A 20,248-nucleotide genomic window follows, 5' to 3' on the forward strand; every position below is an offset into this window, starting at 1 on the left:
CTTACTCATTGAGACTGAAACAAAATTGCAAAAGCACACACACACGCAGACATGCTCTCACACACACAAAAACAAACACACACTTCCTCGCTCGCTGCCAGAGTGGGTGTAGGTTAATCTTGCAACAGAAGCACAAGCCAGTAGGAAGAGGAGCCAAGCTTTCAGTCCTCCCACCTCCTCAGCTGTGCAACAGCATGCAAATATCTTATTCTGTCTCTCTTCTTGTTCGCCTTCTGTCTATGTCACTGTCGCTTTCTTCTCCTCACCAACAGGGCGATGGCAGGAGAACTATGATCATCACTGGTCCTAACATGGGGGGCAAGAGTTCCTACATTCGCCAGGTGGCCCTGATCTGTGTCATGGCCCACATGGGCTCCTACGTTCCGGCCTTCGAAGCCCGTCTGGGAATACTGGACAGTATTTACACCAGGTGATGAACACAGGCACGCATGAAATCTAGCCCAGCTTTTTGTTACATGTTTGACAACTGTGTGAATACACTTCCGCACACAGTGTAGAGACTGAAATGACAACAAACTGCGTCTGAGTCTTCCTCACTAAAACTCACCACATTCTTAAAGTGACTCATGCAAAAGTAATTTAATAAATTGATTAAATGCACAAAAATCATCTGAATGAATGTGTCTTTAGTTTTAGTATTTGTACCATGAAACACAAAGATGCATTTGTTTCATTTAAGCTTTACATTTATTGATTTAATGTTTGCACATTAATGATTATCTACCAATGCTACATAGTTAACAATGGATTTATTAGATATACAACAACGCCAGAGACACCATCTGCAAAACTGTGAATAAAAAACATCTCATCAAAGTGAATGAATTTGCATCAACACCATCTCCACCTCCTCCTCCTCCACTACTACTAACACGGCTACCACTGCTACCAAATGAACATAGTGTGCCAACACACTAACAAGGTGACAGACCGGTGGTGTGAAACGATTCATTTAAAAAGTCGGTGCTATATTGACGGACATAATGTCAGTTACTGTTACCTAATAATGTTGTTAACCCCCCCCCCCCATCATTATGAGCTCACACTCCATCGGCCTGAACAAGATAACGTTAGACTTCGGGAATGTTTACGTGTGGAGCAGTAACAGTAACAGTTCAGGATACAAACGTTTTGATGACCCGTTGTTATTGTGAAGTCAGCGTTGAAACTCGTTCACCGCGATTTCTTTGTACAGACCGTGGTGTCTGTGTTTAAGGCGTTTAAATGAGTGTGAGGTGTTCCTCATTTCATTTGTGTGCTTTTGTTTGCATACTGGGATTTTGGGTCTCAATAACTTGTCCCTGATGAACCGCGTCAAATTCAAAAAAAGATTTACATTCACCAGTCTTGGTGTGGTTAATTTTTCCTCAAGCCGAAGCTGTTGCTGCAACCGCATTTGCTGCTGTAGTTCCACGTGTTGTTGTTTCCTGTTTCTGTCTGTCTGCTCGCTTCCTCTTTTCTTCCTACAACATCTGTGGTACCACAATGCCGTCAAAATTAGAGCTGCAAACAACTGTTTGTAATCCACCACTAAATTAATCGCCTACTATTTTGATAATCGTTCAAGTAGTTTTTATGAAGAAACAAAAAGTAAAAAAATTCCCTAATTTCAGCTTCTTAAATGTGAATATTTTCTGTATCTTTGCTCCTCTCTTACAAGCTGAATATCTTTCATTTGTGGACAAAAAAAAACCTCATCTTGGGGTTTGGGAAACACGGTCAACTTTTTTCACCAATTCATGGACCAATCAACTGATCAATTAATTATTTAAGAAAAAATTTATAGACTAATTGATAATGAAAATAATTGCTGGTTGCAGCCCTAGTGAAAATTTGGGCATCGATGATCATTTCCATGAAGACCATAGTTTCTTGGGGACAAAAGCATGTAGATGTTTTCCTGGCAGAATCGTAATCACATGCTATAATGTATAACTTTATGTAAAAGGGACATAGCTACAGTCTATTCATATCGGACAAACACAGAAACACACTAGTGACGTGTGATACCTAGACGTGACCATGACACTGACGGAGCACAACACATTTTCAGCTCTCAAGATTATTTCTCATTAGTGCAATTACACATTAAGAGGCTGGGGGGAAGTGATATTTATGTGTTTTTTGGTCATGAGGTTATCGCTGCTGTTGTTGCACCACACTCCTCATTCACCTTGTGTCACCTTCGTTGTCTTTGACACAGTGGAGGTTATTTTTAGAACTCACGCTAATCCTGTCTAATCCCCTCGGCTCCTCACCACACAGGAGGAGATGCGTGAGGGGGGAAATAAAAAAAAGTTGAGCGAGCGTTGTTCACCAAGGCCAGAGCCGTTGTTCTGTTATTGATTGGTAACAGTGCGTCTCTCGGTGTCGTCAGACAATATGTCTTTGTGGGAGAAGATCTTTCTCTGCCACTGATGATTGTTTTCCTTATGATGATTGTAGCTGTAAGCTCTGCATGTAGTTTCCAGTCCTGACTACATGTTAGTGCGGAGCACAGGCCAATACATGGTCTCACTCATACTGCCTCTGCTGCACCATGTGATTAAACCGAATGGCTTGCAGATGTGGGTAATTGTCCTTTTTTTTGTGGGTTCAAGCATGTTCTTATGTATTAACCCAGTGGGAGCCAGTGACTTGCCAGCACACGAAAACTGTGTGTGCACGCGTGTGTTCCTCACACTTGCAGTGTTTTTGACTTCATATTAGTTTAATGAGGTGATTTCGTCTGCTCCTCACGTGTGTTAAGTGTGTGCTTAATGCTTAGTTTGGGTTTTGAGATTGTCATGTTGGGAGGATCACAAGTAAGGAACTGATGATAAAACTGTGTGAAGACTTTAATTGTAGTACAGATCATATATTTTATGATCCTGTTAAAAAAACAAACAAACAGCAAAATTAAATTAAACCAAAGTCGATGAATTCAGTTACCTGTTGCTTTCAATAAAAGTGTGTCAATAATCCCTAAAATCAGCAAAAACAGGAACACATCAACATTGTTTACAACATCTGAAAGACACAATGAGAAGCGTATGTGTAGTGTGCACTCCCTTTTTTCCTTCAGTTTCTATTATGTCAAATATTTCTCAAGTGTTTTTTTTTAATCACAAAAAGGATAGTGTTCCCTTTGCTATTGAAAGTAATTGAGGTCTTCCTCCTGCATGAAACAACAACTTTGAGGAACACGGGGACATAAAATCTGATTGAAAATCAGTCTAAACTGCTTTTTGTCTTTTGGGGGGCGTTTTTATGACTTTATATCGGCAAGCTGATTGTATACAGAAGACAAGAAATGAAGAGAGAGAGAGAGAGAGGTGTGTGGAGTGACATGCAGCAAAGGTCTACCAGTTAGATCTGAGGCTAGGACATCGCAATTCATGGTCATCAACTTGAAGCCCTACATCATCATGTTGCCCTTTAGTCGATCTGTTTTCATAGGAATCTAAATATATTTCCCAGAGATGATGCTTCTCTTGAACTAAGACTTTGATTAAGAGGGTTGTTCTTCAAATCAAAGTAATAGTGCAGGGTCAAGATAGAGAATGAGTGTACTTCAGTCAGTTAGCTCCACATATGTGATGTAAAACATAACCTTGCATATGTTCCTCTTTTGTTTATTCAGGTCTCTGATCTGGGCTGGATATTAATATCATTAATATTGAATCTTTCTCACAGAAAACAATTTGCAACGTAGAGCAAATGAATGTCCACGGAGAAGAACGCACTCAGCCGCACAGTATACGCTGTCCTCTCTCCGTCTCCTCTGTTACTGTACCTATGTTGTCCAGTCTGTGTCTAATTGAACGGCTCGGGCCTCTGTCTTATCACTGAGTGTTGGATGCTGAGGAAAATCAGTGTTTGATATTAAAAAAAGCTCAATCAATTCCCACTGCTGTGTCGAGCATAATGGACGCAGCAGTGGGAACTGCTTCAACAGAGTACTTGAGTAATTAGGGAAAGTATTCCATAAAATGAAAAAGTCCTGCAATCATAAATAAATATAGCTATATACAAATGTGTGTGTGTGTGTGTGTGTGTGTGTGTGTGTGTCTGTGTGTCTGTGTGTGTGTGTGTGTGTGTGTGTGTGTGTGTGTGTGTGTGTGTGTGTGTGTGTGTGTGTGTGTGTGTGTGTGTGTGTGTGTGTGTGTGTGTGTGTGTGCGAGCGAGTGAGCAATTTTAAGTGTTTATGAGCGGGAGCTTGTGAGTTTTACTAGAGTGGAATGAGCAGACTTTGTGGGTTGGGGGTAATGAGTTGGTGCGTAGGTGTCTAATGGGATATCCTGTCTGAACCGATCCAGATGATTGATTATCAATGAGGATAAAATGACTAATTTGGAGACTGGTATGAAGCCGCATGCCGTCTCACAGAGTCTTGTTTTTATTTCCCTGCCGTCTCCACTGATTTTTACGCACGCACGCACGTGCACACACACACACACACACACACACACACAATACAGTTTAGCATAATTATGTATGTGTTCTTTGACAGACTTAAGCAGCGCAAGCCAGCACCCCGGTGTGTGTGCATGCGCGTGAGTGTGCATGTGCGCATGTAAACAGCCACTGTGCATCTTTTTTCTCGATGGTATTGAGTCCTGAGGGTTATAGAGCATATTCTTCCATCATTTCATGGTTGTTATGGAAACAGTAAAAGGAAGCAGGATGTAAAAGTGTGTTTTGAAAAGGACCTTTTAATCGACCGTACAGGAGCAGCGATTCTACTGTGTTTTAACTCAAGTCTTTCACGCGCATCAGAGGATGCAGTGAATTCTGGGGCCCAGAAATTTTGCTAATATCCAGAAAGACCTGACAAACTGTGGTGGGTGTTTCGGTGTCAGGCACAGATCTCTGTGTAACATCATCACCTAAGTGGGTGTTGTAACATGTTGAGCAAAAAAAATCTGTATCCTAAATCGACTCATGAGTTTTTATAGTTCAGCAGTGTTGGAGAGCCTGTGCCATCTTGTAGGCGGCATATACGGCTGGTTGGGTCTTTCGTGTGTGTACGGCCGGCTGGTTTAAATCAGACTGCAGGAATCCATGATTCAGAAAAGTCAGGTCAAATCCGAAGAGAACGCAAAATAATTGACAACGGCCACATGTTAATTCTTTATTGGAGCCACATCAGCTCACCCAAAGTGATTTCTGGTCTTCTGAAATCCACATCAAACTATTGTAAAAAATACACAAAAATCACACAGTAACAATGGAACTGTAAATAAGGAACAAACTTAACTTCAACAACAAATAGGTGCTTTCACAAATGTAAGTGTACACAATAAACAAAAAACACTGACAGGAAATCACAAGCTTGAGAAACCGAGGAATCCACCAAGAAAAGAAAACAACACTGTTAAAAAAAACATCCACTGGTCATTATTGGAGAGTATAATTGTGTTATGAGGTTCACTCTGAAAGATATCCAGTCATGTTACAGAACAGAAATAGCAAAGACATAAAGGATAAACAACATTTCTGTGCCCGTCTTTCATTTCCAAATAGCAACAGTTTATTTCGGGACTCTTTTCAACATTTTACAGTCACACAGAAACAAATCAGTTGTTTGTAGAACAGCTTTTTCCTCTGCCGGTTGGAGGGAGAGTGAGCAGCCGATAACAAATAAGGTTAGATAACATCCCCAATTATTTATTGGTGATACAGAGTGAAACCATATGGATATGGATTCTTGTGCCCTTGTTGGGTTTAGATTTTACTGCTCTAAAAAAAGCCAATTGATAATTCTGCACTAAAAATGTGAGTGAAATCACTCTTTTCATCAATCAAACTAAGGGCAATATGGTGATATAATAAAAATTGCCGAGCAACGAGAGGGATCCACGAGTGCCGGATAAACACTCGAAACGTGTGAGGTAATAATAAACGGAGTCTATTTTCAGAATCAGTTTGTTTGGTTGGAAAGAGGAACCAGACCAGCCGGACACCCAGCTGGTGGAAAGTTGATGTGCGTTTCCAATGTGCTCCCCTCATCAGTGGACGGACATGGTGTGCCTTGCTTTTCATCCGATTCTGTTCAACTCTTTATGCCGCGCGGTAGAGATCAGATTGTCATAATTTCCCCCGAGTCTTAGGTGCGCGCACACACACATGCACACACACACACACACACACACACACACGCACACACTATAAATTGGCTAATGAAATGCAGCAGCATGTTTGCCACACCCCTCTCCTGTATGACGTTTGGTGTAACCATAGTAACTCATAGTGCTGCAGGGTCCTGTTGGTGTTTCATTGATAGGTTTTTATGCTGAAGGTCAATTAGGACGTGGAAAGACAGATTTGGAGGTGAGAAACACTGACTGGCTGAGAGATGTTGCATCTGTGATCCAGCTGGAATTTAGTTTTTTTTTTTTTTTGGCAGATGAGTCACTGCTCTCTCTCTCTGTCGCTCTGTCTCAGAGGCTTGTGAAGAATTCAACATGTTGTCGTAGTTTATTTTTCTAATCGGCACATATTTATTGACATGGACTCGACAGATGGAAACATCAGTCGTGATTTTAAAGTAGCTTTGTTCCATTGTTTCTCATTTTATGTCACTGGCTTTAAATCTTTCCTCCATAATTTTTATTTACTTAAAATCTATTGGTCAATACAATAATCTCATGCATCCTTTTTCTTTTTTTCCCCCTAGAATTTATTTACACACAACAAACATAATAGCACATCCTCAAAAAACTACAATACAAAAATAATTGATAGAGAACAAAAACAATCAGGGCACACAAAAAACTAAATAAAGTTGAATTTTAAGCAATTCTTTTCTGAAGGAAATTGACATCCCGTTCGTTCTAGTTTAATCTTGTTATGTTTCATTAGTTGTTTCTCATTACACATTGCAATGAGTTTTAACAAACACTTCAACCAACCTGGTGTAAATCACTAACTTCAGCCTGATGGATTCCACCTGTTCATATAGGAGGTGCATATTCATGAGAATTCTTCATTAACATGCATGATGCACTTAAAATGTATAAAGCATTCATATACAGACAGCTTTCCCATAACTTTTCCTACACAACCACTGTTTATAAGCCTCATATAAAATACTATGTAAGCCATTTTCCACTCTGTCCATGAGAACATGTCAGTTACAAGAATATGGCCAAAGACTAAAAAGGAAAAATTGCGGAGCTTCAAGCCTTGCTGTCAGAAATTGGCCTCCACGTTGAGCAGTTTCAGTAAAGTGGTATTAGAGGAACTGGAAACAATAACATTAGCAGCTGTCAGTTGTGTGAACAGCGTTGTCCTGTGGCAGTTACGGTCAAAAAGAGTGAGTGATTTAACAAAAAGTTGTAAGCTAAATAATGACCTTATAGATCAAAGCAGTCCAAGACTAATATGAGAGGTGGTCAAGGGGGATGTGACATTCAGGGAGACATTAAAAGGGATATTACAGCCTGCAGTAGCTGATGTAAAAATGTCCGTGCAGGTCTCTGACACAGACCTGCTTGGAGACAGCTGTCGGCATGAGAGCATTCTTCTAAAAGTTACAGTGTAAACCCTCCCCCCAAAACTATGAAATTGACAAGCCGCGATGATGATGGAATCTTGTTCAGACTCCAAATTAATTCAATTCAAGGCAGTATGATTTCAGGTGAAAACAACGTACCATTTGACTTTCACCCTCCGATCTGGTCCATTGTACCAAAGTGAGCAGGTCTGTGGGTGCAGTGTCACCCTCTGCACAGACATATGCAAAGTGTGTTGTACACCTACACAATGGAAGGGAAGGAGAAAAACACAGACCACACTGTTACTGCAGATGGACAGTGAACGGCTCCGGGTTCACTTTCTTTCATAAAATCATGATCATATTTGTAAACATTAGTTGTTGGTTGTATCAGTCGGAACCGTGAAATTGGTCCCTGGCACTTTACTCCTCCCCTGACTCGTCTCTTACCAAAGTCACAGCCCAAATCTGACACAGTTGCCATCTTTTTCTCACATTATTCATTTAATCCCTTTGTTTTTTTCTTCTTTATCTGATTGGCTGCCAGGATGGGGGCTTCAGACAACATCTACAAAGGTCGCAGTACGTTCATGGAAGAGCTGACGGAAGCCTCCGCGATCGTTTCCCGTGCGACTGAACGTTCGTTGGTCATCCTCGATGAGCTGGGACGGGGCACGAGCACCCATGATGGGATCGCCATCGCACACGCCACCCTGGAGTACTTCATCAGAGATGTAAGTTATTTTTGTAAATTTAAATTTAGACTACTTCAAGTAAGAAAACACGGACAAGAAAATGGTCAAAAGCAAGCACAATTTAATCGGGATCACTATGTGATGTTGGTGTTTGCCAATAAGTGTGGCTAACATTAGCAGTGCTAGCACTGGCAGCTTTACGTTGACATGCCTGTGATAATTGTGGTTATGGATTGCTCTAGTCGAGTGGATGGATGGGTGGATGGACCCTATCTTAATTTTCTAGATGACAATTCTGTCAAAACCATAGACTCTATATAAAAATGGACAAAGTCACCCGGTCCGGAGAGTGAAGCCAATAATGAATAATAATACAATAATGAAGCCTGTATTCTCTGGAATCACCAGCAGGGGGCGACTCACTGGTCTGTGATTAAAATGACCCTACCTCTTACTTGATTTATAGTCAGTTAACTTTTTACTCAGGAGTTTATGGTCTTTCATTTCAAGTCTTCTCCAGTACCAACCAGTTTTGTTTCCTGGTGCCGACTTGCGAAGCGAGCAAAGCTTATCATTAAGTGGACCAATCACACACGTCCTTAGTGTTTTTGAATGAAATCTGTACGAACTGGGGAATAAGACGGATTTAGATATTTAAAGAGGGCAAAGAAAAAGAGTTGGGGAGGAAAACAAAGAAGGAAAGACGCGATGGGACATTTGGGGCATGAAATACATGCTGGTCAAACACACTCATATCAGACACTGTGGAATCTGAAAGCCGGCCCAGTCAGCCAGTGGCTCTCAGTGAAGAGGTGTGTGCACGTGTCTCTATTTGCATGCGTGGAAGTGCGTGATTGTGTGTGCTTCTGCCCTCTTCAGACCGCCATGATCGTTCCTTATTGCGAGAGAGAGACGAGCCACCATAGAGGGCTCGACAGCAGATCGGCTCTTGCAGAATTGAGGAGAGGCTTGATCTATAGCGTTAATATCCCATTTGAGGGCAGGATGCGTTGGAAAAGGAGAGGACGAAAGAGAAAGTGACCCCCTAGACACCTAATTGTTGAAGGGGGGGGCTGTTTGTTACACAGCAGCAGGACCCATTTTATAAAAACACCCACAGAGTCGAGGCTGATGACAGGATGTCCAGTGTCCACCCTTGAGCTCTTACAAACGATGATATGTGAGCGTATGGCTCATCGCTGTAATAACATTTTTCCTCTTCATTCTTGTCAGCTGTCATTAAAATGACGTGTGTGGAAAGAAGAAGGGTGCGATTTTAGTCAAAGGGAGGAGAAGAAGAGCTCTGAGACAATAGTTCAGCGAAGAGAAGAGACTGAGGTGGAGATATCCTGGGCTTTTCAGCTCAGAGTCAGTATTCCTATGAGAGAAATTGTGTGTGTGTGGACTTGATATTACTCATGTTGTGGGGACCCTAAGTGTGTTCACACAGTGACACTATGGGGACCCCCATGGGGTGTATCGTTACATTTTAAGGCAAAGACAAGTTCTTAGGTTAGGGTAGCGTTTGGGTTAATAGTAGATATGATTACGGTTGGAGGAGAGAGTCTCCAGGAAATGAATGTAATGTCCTCTGAAGTCATGGTAACCTGGCTGTGTGTGTGACTGCGTGTGTGTGTGTGTGTTCTGCTGGGATTAAGTGAAGTGGCACAGTCAGAGGCCCATTGGGTGTTGCACTGTGTTTCGTATCTCCATTTTTCTTTTCTTTTTTACCAAACAGATGAGTGGAGAGGAGTGTTTGTGTTAAAAAAAAAAGGGAACGGGGGTTATCAATACCGTCAAGTTAATTTGTGGAGAACTAATTGTTCGGTACTTTAATGTACCAATTTGTGTTGAACAACTGAATCAATACTGTATGCACAGAGAACTAATTATTAAACTTCGACATGGGCTACGAGCTCATGTTTGTAAGGAGAAGCTGAAATTCATCGCCTCAGCTCTTAACAGTCACAACATTTTCCGGCTTGACACATGAGATCTTTACCCTGTGGATTTGGAGAAAGACCTCTGCTGTTAGATATGAAATCGAATGCAGGCAATTAATTAATGTAGAGACAGACTTTGAATTTATTTGCTTGCGATGAATTTGGACCGACTTGTTGGTTTCAGGAATGTGTCGGAGATCTGTGGCTCTTTGAACATGCGACATTAACTTACCTGTTTATTGTGTGGGCATCTGTCGTCAGTGTGTTCACAGTTGAACAATTAATCTTACTACTACAAATGAAAGTAAATCTAAAATATACTACACTTGAAATCAAATAATTTAGACTATCATATAAAGAACACTTATTTTTCAGACAGCATATTTTTCAGCATTGACAATGCATCATATCTCATACATAATGTCAAAGATAGTGATTGTCGTAACAGACCTGCAGACAGTGTTCACATGACTCTGCAGTCCCCCTCAGCTCTGTGTAACTTTTAATGGTATTTTCGGAAAGTATAGTACTAGTACAAAATATATGCAAACTCATATGCAACATGCTGTTTTTTTCCCCATCATACTCTGTGATTCACTGAGTATGCACGATCGACCAAGCAACCAAACAGGACACAGATGGTTGGCGACCGGCTGGCGGACATAATGAAGCGTTTACAGCAGCAAGAGAAGAGTCAGATATACTTCTGAGAAGTTTGTTAAGACTAAAAGAGCGGAGGGCTATGAAAGGGCTTTGACATGCGGACTAGAGAACTCGGTGGTGGAACAACCGACCTCTGAATCAGTGGATGACCTGCTCTACCTCCTGAGTCACAGTGCTAAAATATAAAAAAAGCTACAAGGACAAAAACTACAAAATCGAACACTATTTAGCATGAGCAGGACAGAGGTCTTCTGTTGCGGATTTAAAAAGAATCACCACCAGTTAATTTAACAGTGAATTTGGGCCTCCTCGTCGTTTTTTAAAGGATGAGCCTTGTAGTGAACCTCCCATGTCCTCGTCCACTGTGACAAATTCCCTTGATGGGTTTCTGGACGTTTACCATGAAAGCATTCTTATTCATATCCATATGTGTAACCAAAGCCGTGTCCAATCTAGGAGAGCTGGTATTTGGGCATTTTCCTAGACCTTAGTCCAAAAAGCTCTAAATTACCCCGCGTTCCCCCCGGTCCAATGTACACGAATAAACATTTATTTGTGAAAACCTCCTTCCAGTTCTTATGTTTTGCCAGTTCCACATTATTCTTTGGATTGGAATCATTGGGGTTATGTAATCCTGCTGGAAAACCTACAACGACGATGTGTGAGTAGCAGCTAATGCAGCAGGGAGCCGCTGTTGGCAGGATGAGGGGCCTCTCCATCTACCTATTGTGTAACAACAACATTGATTTGTCAGAGAGGCCTTGCTGTTAAAGGAAAGACAAATAAAGGAGCACAAAAGGAGATATGCTTCACAGCGAAAGGCCTCCTCAGTACAGGAAGACCTGCAGAGTCTTCCATCCTCACTCCTCTCCCCCCCCCCCCCCCCTCCCCTCGCCAGACTCAAATGTTCACGTCAAAACTTGACTTTTTTTCTTTGACTCGGTTGTTATAGTAACCCACCTTTCTCTGTCCCCAACACTCACCTGAGAGGTAGTTAAGAATGTAGATGGGTTTTCATAACACCGCCTGATAAAAGAGACAGCCTTGACGCAGAAAGAAAGAAAGAAAGAAAGAGAGGAACAGGAGAGCAGAGGATGAGAGAGGAAGGCTAAAACTTGAGAGTTGCGTCTGTGAAAAGTTGCTGGGTTAAATCAGGTGCAGCATTAGAATGGCAATTTAATTCCTTTACAGCATGCGGTCCTTTTCTGGCCACTGCTCACTCCGACTCACACCGGCTCTCACTTTTATCCGCACCAACACACCTGCCATTAGCTCCACACTGAGCTTAGCACAACACATTGCTCTCACACTTGGACTCACTGAACACACTAAAGCTCCCTTTTGGCTCCACACTGATGGGTACATTTTCCAGAAGAATGTATTTGTTCCACGTGGGCGTAAACGGTCTGATGTGCTGCTGTGCACCGAGCTCCTGCGAAGACCCGCATGTGCTCCACTGCACTCTGTGCCTGCGCCGCACTCAAACGCATGAGATGCTGGTCAGGTTTTCGGGTTTGTGTATTCTATACATTGTTTAGTTCAGTGGTTACCAACATGTGGGTCGGGACCCCGGAAATGGTCTTGGGATAGATGCCGGGAGGGCCACAAGATGATGCAGGGAAAGAAAAACAATATTTCTGCCAAAACGTTGTGTTTATGATTTTCTGGTGAAATACTATATACTGAAAAAAAATCCTCCTGATGAAAATCGTTTAGATTTTTTGGCAAATTCTTGTGGAACGGGGAACAGTTGTCGGGTAAACTCACAACTCAACTCCATACTTACTGTACTTCCTTCATACAATACTTCTTTCACATAAGCAAAGACCTGTAAGCAGTTCGATGTGTAAAATTGGTGGAGTTCCCCTTTAGGTGATTTATACAACCAAATAATACAGTGCCAAGACCAGCAGCTTTTTGGGGGAACATAAATGGACAAGTTGGACTTCATTTCTAACAATCCATCTTGACACGAACCAGATCAGAATTAAAGGTTACAATGCACCTTCTTTTATTTTTTTTCTGGATCCAGACCGAAGAAGAGCACTCAGAGAAAGCAGACCGCCGCCAAAGATAAGATCCTAAATGTCATTCTCTCCAAGGTAGAGAACCCTTCAAAAAAAAATCCAAACCTTTATCTGGATCCCTTCAAAAGGCCTGTTAACATACGCAAGACCTAAATCTTTCATGAAAATATGTCCATAACTTTTTGAGTAATGCTGCTAACACTCAAACAGACAATCACACTACCTGCTTGGCAGAGGTTATTAAACTAAAGCACCTTTCCATGGCAGCCTCTTTAACAGTTGGGCCTTACTATTGCTTCCTGGATAAAAACAAATAAATTCTGTACACTGAGTATTTTTATTTAATAACAGTCACCTAAAGGAACTGACCCTGGCTCGAGTGAGTTAGACCAATAAGAAGACAAGTTTAACTCTCAGTCAAAGTCAGAGCTGCATCATGCTTCATTAACACCGAATCTCTGCATCATTCTCTCTCACAGCACGCACACGCACGCACACACACACACACACACACACACACACACACACACACACACACACACACACGCACACACACACACACACACACACAGGACCTTGTTAGTTGTGAGGTGAGAAAACGAAAGGTGTTGACACAGAATTGGATTTATGTAAGACTGCACAGAGAGAAGTGAGAAGACAGGGAGAGACGTCGACGACAGTGTTGACACCTCTCCAGCCCTTTTCCTCCGGTTCAGATTTCGAGAGTGGCAGCTCACGTGCTCATGTTGGTAGAAAAACTGGAAGCTGGAAGAGAGGCGATGCTCTACAGGTGTACGCTGAAACACACACCGAGACTTATTATTGGAGAAGAAGAAGAGGACATGGTGGCACGATCCAGAGAAAGTGTTTTCCGTGTCCTGTGACAGATTTGATTTAAATCCCCATGTCCAACACACAGCTTGTCCCATCCTGATCCGGCCTCCTTAAAGTTGATAAATATGCAAAAGTGTCTGTTACTAATCAATTAATTGACCAAATTGTTTCGGCACTAATTTCATCAGACAGTCGGATCCTGCAGAACGAGGCTGTCACTGTACCCTGGGGTGGTCCCGTAATTAGCCTCCATTAGACACTAATAAGACCATTATCCAGGCTGCAGCCTCCCTCTGCCACGCTCCTTTTGGTTTCACCTTTCACTGTAAGAGGACAGGAATGATTGAAGCACCTGTGTGTGTGTGTGTGTGTGTGTGTGTGTGTGTGTGTGTGTGTGTGTGTGTGTGTGTGTGTGTGTGTGTGTGTGTGTGTGTGTGTGTGTGTGTGTGTGTGTGTGTGTGTGTGTGTGTGTGTGTGTGTGTGTGTGTGTGTGTGTGTGTGTGTGAGAGAGAGAGAGAGACATGCGTTTCAGCAGGTACAGCTGTGTGTGTTTCAGTCGGGGGAAACGTGGGAGTGACCCCGCGTGTCTCTTTCAGGGGGAAGAATTGCTCTTGACATGTGACCTTTCTTAGACCGAGCGGTTCGCAGGCGGATCCTGGAGTTAGCAAAGTCCCACTGCCGCCTGTCTTCTGCAATGATGTTACACTCAGGCCTGCTTCACCATGAGAACTCCTACACCATTTGTTATCATTGTCCTCGGTGGACTTGGTGTTTATTTATACTGGCATTTTGGGGATTTTTTAAATGCAGCATTTGTAATTGCGTTTCAACAGCTGTTTAACAGAATGTGTGGGAGAAGATATTTTCATGGTACTTTGCACTCCCCTACTTCATTTACATGACTAGGTTGTTAAAGTAAGCAGGGAAAAGGAAATGCACTTGTTTTAGTTAAGAGCTCTTAGCAGCTGTCCTGAGAGTGCAGCGCCGGGAGGAAAGTGTTTGTGCATGCATTTGACAGAGAGGCTCAGTGAGCGAGCGCATGCGCCAGCCACATTTTGAGATTTTCATGACTTAGCCTTTAATGCCAGAGTTCAATCATACAGCCTTCGGGTGGCTCCCATGGCTGACGGAGATTAAAGAATAGCGAGATGTGGTGAAGTGCCTTCCCTTGACTGACTTTGTCCTCCAGAGCTCCAGGAAAGCCAAGTGTGGTGTTTAACGTGAAAGGCAGAAATAACGGGAGTGATTGACGGTAGAAATCCTTAAGAGGTATAAAAAAAATGAAAGAGGTATATAAACTGATGGGGGAAAAGTGACACAATATGTATGTGTTTATATTCACAAAGCAAGTCTTCACATTTCTTTTTGTAGAATAGAATGTAGACCCGAATGCTTAGAGGTGTGTTGATTTTGAAAGGGTACCTATTTTTTTGTATATGGGGTAACAAAATTTAGTGTGTATTTGAAGGGCTGTAGATTTGTTAGATTGTTTTGGTTGGTTCACAAATTTGGTCCAGGCTGATATATCTCTAAATATTATCGGAATTGCCAAAACTATTGCAGAGATCCCCTGATTTTTTGTCGTCATCAGCAGTAGCAGTTTATACTTTATATGATAAAATTATATATATATGCATATGAACTTATATAACTGTAGTGATGCCATAACTTATTTTGATCCATCATCATCGATTCACTAGCCTCAGCTGCACTTCATGTGGTAATTAGCAAATATTTGCATGAAAAATTTGAATTATTAATTTTAATAATACTAATGTTAGCATTTAGCTCAACCTACAGCCTCAGAGAGCTGCTCTCATGGCTGTGGACTCTGTGTCCTGTTTACTTTGCGGCTATAGCTTGAGCATGTATATGAGAATGTGTCTGTTCCCTTATTGTGCTTAATTGGACTTAATTTGTGTTCATCGCTTTTATCAACATATCCTCATAATAATGAAAAAAAATGTGGTCTTGCAATAAGGATTTATTAAACTGAGAAATACAAGAGCAATATGCTAACGCGCACTTCAGTTTTTCTGTCGTTTTAAGGTTTTCTTGTCTGCAGTCTGCGATCAGGTCCCATTTTTCACGAGCAGTGTGCGAAAGCTGGTGAGTAGGTGGGGAACGTGAAGGCGGCAGCTCTGTTGCCAGTAAAACCAAACACTGGCGGGTCAGTGACAAGTGACTCGAGTCTGTACTTACTTTTCTTACTTTTTACCTACCTTACCTTAAAGAGACATTTTCCAGCACTGTCGAAAACAACGGACGTGACGAGCTCCTCTGGTCACGACAGTCCTGCCTGCAGCAGTGCTGTTTTCTACCCCTCACCTGTAGGACTATACTTTCTACTATGAACACGATGCACCGTTTACATTCATCCTCGACTGACCCTACTAATGCAGTTTTCTTGCTCATTAACTTTTTGATACGGGGTGTAAAGGGCTGCGGAGCTGCCATAGACCCTGTGTAAACTAGATTTTTCTGGATATTAATACTTTTTCCTTTCTTTTTTTTTTAGGTGAAAGCCCTTACCCTGTTTGTGACCCATTATCCCCCACTGTGTGATTTGGAGCGGGCGTATCCTCAACATGTGTCTAACTACCATATGGCTTTCCTACTCAACGAACCTGACATTGCTACTGACACTGATGGTATGTGTGTGTGTGTGTGCATTTTTTGTGCACATATGAAAATGCTTTCAGTGTCTTATGGTGGGTATTATGGGTTTGGGACCGTGACCTTGCGGCACAATTTGCACAATTCGACTCTGGCAATTTTCTCATAATCTCTTGGCACCTTGTTGAGATTCTAAGTTGCTTTTGTGTTGTACGCTTACAGACGGAGATGTACAGCCAGAGTTCATCACCTTCCTCTACCAGCTAATCGAAGGAGCTGCAGGGCGCAGCTACGGCCTGAACGTGGCCCGATTGGCCGACATCCCGGATCCTATACTTCGCACTGCCGCTCGTAAAGCCCGAGAGCTGGAGAATGTGGTCAATGCCAGGAGGTACGGCGGACACTGCTTTGATCTATATCTGATCTGTCTCTCACGAGTCGCCCAACTTTTTAGAAGTGCAATACTAAATTGCAGATGTATGCTTTTAAAACGCCCTCCAGTAAATCAGAAAATATCCGACTCCTGTGTTTTTGGAGTTTCTCAAATATATCTAAGCACAAATGGAGCTTGGCAGCTGAAGACTAGGAGTCAAAGCTCCACCGACACCAAATTGAATGTTTATTTAAGCCGTAACACTCAAACGAACTTGATTTCACACTTGTGCTAACACATCTGAACCAGAAAATGAACCGAGTTCCTGGAAAATCTGAGGGAGAACGGATTAGAGGAGCAGCTCAGAGTTTGTCATCTGATGGATCTTTATACTGAGCACAGAGAGAGAGAGAGAGATGCATTTATTGTCATGTTGCCAATAGCTACCCTGAGATTTTGTTGCAGTTTTCTGATTAGCAGAAATGGGATATGTTTTAACATTTTCTTTACTTAAGGTCCTGATTTGAAATCTTCCTATTGAGGTTATCAACAAAATGATTTTCTTAATTCCAAATAAATGTGCTCGAATTTTTTAAAATCCAAACTCAGATGCACAAACGTTTTTTGTGTAAATTTTGTGGAACATTTTCCCCCGCGAAGAAGTCGACTCCCTGGGAGAGATTCTTTTTCACAAGGATGAACCACACGCTGCCTGGCAGAAATGTTTGAGTTAGTCAGTAAGCCGAAATTCAGCCCTGACTTTAGCTGTCAGAGTGTCAACATATTGCACTTTCTCCAAATACAGTCGTCTGTCTCTGTAAATTTGTACATGCCATCTCCGTGCTCGGTAACAGACAGCCTGCAGGGAGTTGGGTGCTGCTCTGAGTCCCCGAGTAATCTTCACCATATGAAATACTGTCAGTGGATGGACACACACACACACACACACACACACACACACACACACAGAGCCATACCTCTCTGTCAGTGTAATCCTCCCTATATGAAATGTTTATCCTTTGTTGGAGTGAAACCGTGCTGAGTACACAATAATCGTACACCGAGGAGTTGAGCAGCTGGTCGGAGGTTGAGAACAGTGATTTTATTGCACTCTCATGCAGCCGTGTGTTTGTTTGTGTGTGTGTGTGTGTGTGTGTGTGTGTGTGTGTGTGTGTGTGTGTGTGTGTGTGTGTGTGTGTGTGTGTGTGTGTGTGTGTGTGTGTGTGTGTGTGTGTGTGTGTGTGTGTGTGTGTGTGTGTGTGTGTGTGTGTGTGTGTGTGTGTGTGTGTGTGTGTGTGAGAGAGAGAGAGAGAGACTACAATGTGTTTAGGCTCACATACTGGTCTATGTGAGGATGGCTTTGTTTGATTAACATTGTCTTTTTCTCCATCTCTCTAGGAGGAATAAGAAAGTTCTGTCAGATCTTTGGAGCATCTCAGACAGATCGTCCCTCATGCAGTGGCTGCAGGCAAACTGACGTCACTGCAGCATGAATCAACACACAAAGAAGAGTTGACTGTAAATCAGCATGTTCAAAGGTGATCAAACCTGATCACAGAAGTATAAACTTGTTTCAGAGATGGGGCTCAGGACTAATGGAGTAGAGCGGTTGTTGCCTCCCTCTTTAATAGTGTGTGTCAGTCTGTGACAAGGAGTTTAATCCTCTCAGGTTCTGGTTCATCACCATCGTCTGTACTGTAACCTAATGGTCTTCACAGCAAAAAACACGAAAACTGATCAATAATGTACCTTCCAGACTTTATGTGACATCATTGTGTTTGGTGCATTAATAAAGAAAAAACTGACAAACTTTACTCTCTTGCAGCTTTTTGACTGTCAGAGAGTGCTCCATCGATTTAACATTTCACCTCCAAAACATGTTCGGGGTCACGGTTGAGAGTAAAAAAAACGACAGCGACAAAGAGATGGAAATCGATGCCACTCAACCAGAGATGTCATCTTTTTTTTCTTTTTTTTTTAATTCCACACATCCTTCATCCTCGTCCACATGTGGCACCCATATCAACCACAGTGCAACTTGACAGTTCAGTTTCAGTTGATTCAGGTGGCAGTGGCTTATTTAGCCAAGTGCCGTTGGTTTCCATAAATGACGAGTGGTCCTCAGAGGCCGGGTTATCTCTCACCATTCTAACTGCACACCCCCAGATTATTACTTTTTTCTTTCAGGGAATTCCATCCACATTTCAGGCAGTTCCATCTAAAGCCCAAACCAACTGCATCTCCAGAGCAAGCCTTTTCACAAGGAGGCATTGAGTTGTTTGGCGTTGCCTCCCCCTGGTTTGTCATTGTTGAATATTCTATTTAGACAATTTTATTTATTTATCTATCCATATTGATTTTTTTTCCCAATAGATTGTGCCCTTTTTTTTTGGAATCCATCGCTATTAATAATGCAGAAACAAATCCAACCGTTTGACTGGGAAATCTGCATTACATCTCTCGCTCTCACCCTCTCACAAACACACCGACACATGCTCCGCCTTTCACTCCGCCAACTCCAAGATCAGCGCCCATCACCAGAGAGAGAGAGAGAGAGAGAGAGAGAGAGAGACCTATAGTGGGGGTGTGTGTGTGTGCGAGAGAGAGAGTTAACCACTGACACGTCGCTTTAAAGGGTCTGAGATTCTGTCAGTGTTTGTCCATTTGAGGGGATTGTCCCTCTGTCAACGACACGTCCACACTTGTCCATCCATAGTCGGTCTTGTTTTAGCCTCCAGAATGGATTTATTGTAATGCGCGCGGGACTCGGACATCTTCATCCTATTATGAGTTCCTCTGCGGAGACGCTGCCGTCGGCGGCGCAACTTTTCCGCGCGCAACGGCGCCGCTGAGCCGCGCGTCTTCCGGCGGAGGGAAAGTTCTCAGGCGACACCAGGAACATGGGCTCGCGGTAAAAAGAGAACGAAAGAAAAAACTCCGACGGTTCCACTTCCCTCCTCTCTTCCAACGCCGCGCGTCGACATGCAGAAGAGCGTGCGCTACAACGAGGGGCACGCGCTGTTCCTGTCGGTGGTCGCGCGTAAAGAGGGCACGAAGCGCGGCTACCTGAGCAAGAAGACGGCCGAGAACAGCCGCTGGCACGAGAAGTTCTTCGCCCTTTATCAGAATGTGCTCTTCTACTTCGAGAACGAGCAGAGCGCGCGCCCTGCCGGGATTTACCTGTTGGAAGGGTGCACCTGCGAGCGCGCCCCGGCGCCCAAGATGTCCACGACGGGGAGGGAAGCGCTGGAGAAACAGGTGAGAGACTCGGATAGAGCCAGCGGGGCGTCAACAGACAAGTTACCACATCCCATCTCCTCTGTCTCCACAACTTCCTAAATCCATTCCATGGCTCCTCAGTGAAAAGGAACAAAGCGATGCCGTCACTGATGGCATGGCAACCAACATGCACACCAAATCGAACCCAATTTCTGGAGTTTTTTCCGTTGTTGTTGTTGTTGTTGTTGTTGTTTTCACATGACCCACAGTCACCATTTATAGAACTAATCTAATAAGAAATTCGATGATTATTCCCACACCCTGGCACTCAAACCGACTGCAGTGCAAGTGGCTGCAGCAGCATAAAGTGGCTGCAGCAA

The 20,248-nt window shown here is 42.8% G+C and overlaps 2 protein-coding genes across 3 annotated transcripts in view; both read left to right on the forward strand.

Annotated features, from left to right (window-relative positions):
- Positions 1–18,463, forward strand: part of msh3 (mutS homolog 3 (E. coli)) — a 35,906-nt gene extending 17,443 nt beyond the window's left edge. The window contains exons 20-24 of the mRNA XM_035638989.2: positions 273–430; positions 8,046–8,232; positions 16,179–16,311; positions 16,499–16,667; positions 18,048–18,463. Of these exons, the coding sequence (XP_035494882.2) occupies positions 273–430; positions 8,046–8,232; positions 16,179–16,311; positions 16,499–16,667; positions 18,048–18,126 (726 nt within the window). The 3' untranslated portion in view covers positions 18,127–18,463. The remainder of the gene's footprint in view (positions 1–272; positions 431–8,045; positions 8,233–16,178; positions 16,312–16,498; positions 16,668–18,047) is intronic.
- A 737-nt stretch (positions 18,464–19,200) lies between these two features.
- Positions 19,201–20,248, forward strand: part of rasgrf2b (Ras protein-specific guanine nucleotide-releasing factor 2b) — a 37,969-nt gene continuing 36,921 nt past the window's right edge. Inside the window, exon 1 of one of the 2 annotated variants that reach the window (XM_035638988.2) lies at positions 19,201–19,907. In XM_035638988.2, the coding sequence (XP_035494881.2) occupies positions 19,632–19,907 (276 nt within the window). In that variant the 5' untranslated portion in view covers positions 19,201–19,631. The remainder of the gene's footprint in view (positions 19,908–20,248) is intronic. The other variant, XM_035638987.2, reaches the window with a different exon arrangement.

The sequence above is a fragment of the Scophthalmus maximus genome, chromosome 19, assembly GCF_022379125.1.
Source record: "Scophthalmus maximus strain ysfricsl-2021 chromosome 19, ASM2237912v1, whole genome shotgun sequence".
Lineage (NCBI taxonomy): Eukaryota > Metazoa > Chordata > Actinopteri > Pleuronectiformes > Scophthalmidae > Scophthalmus > Scophthalmus maximus.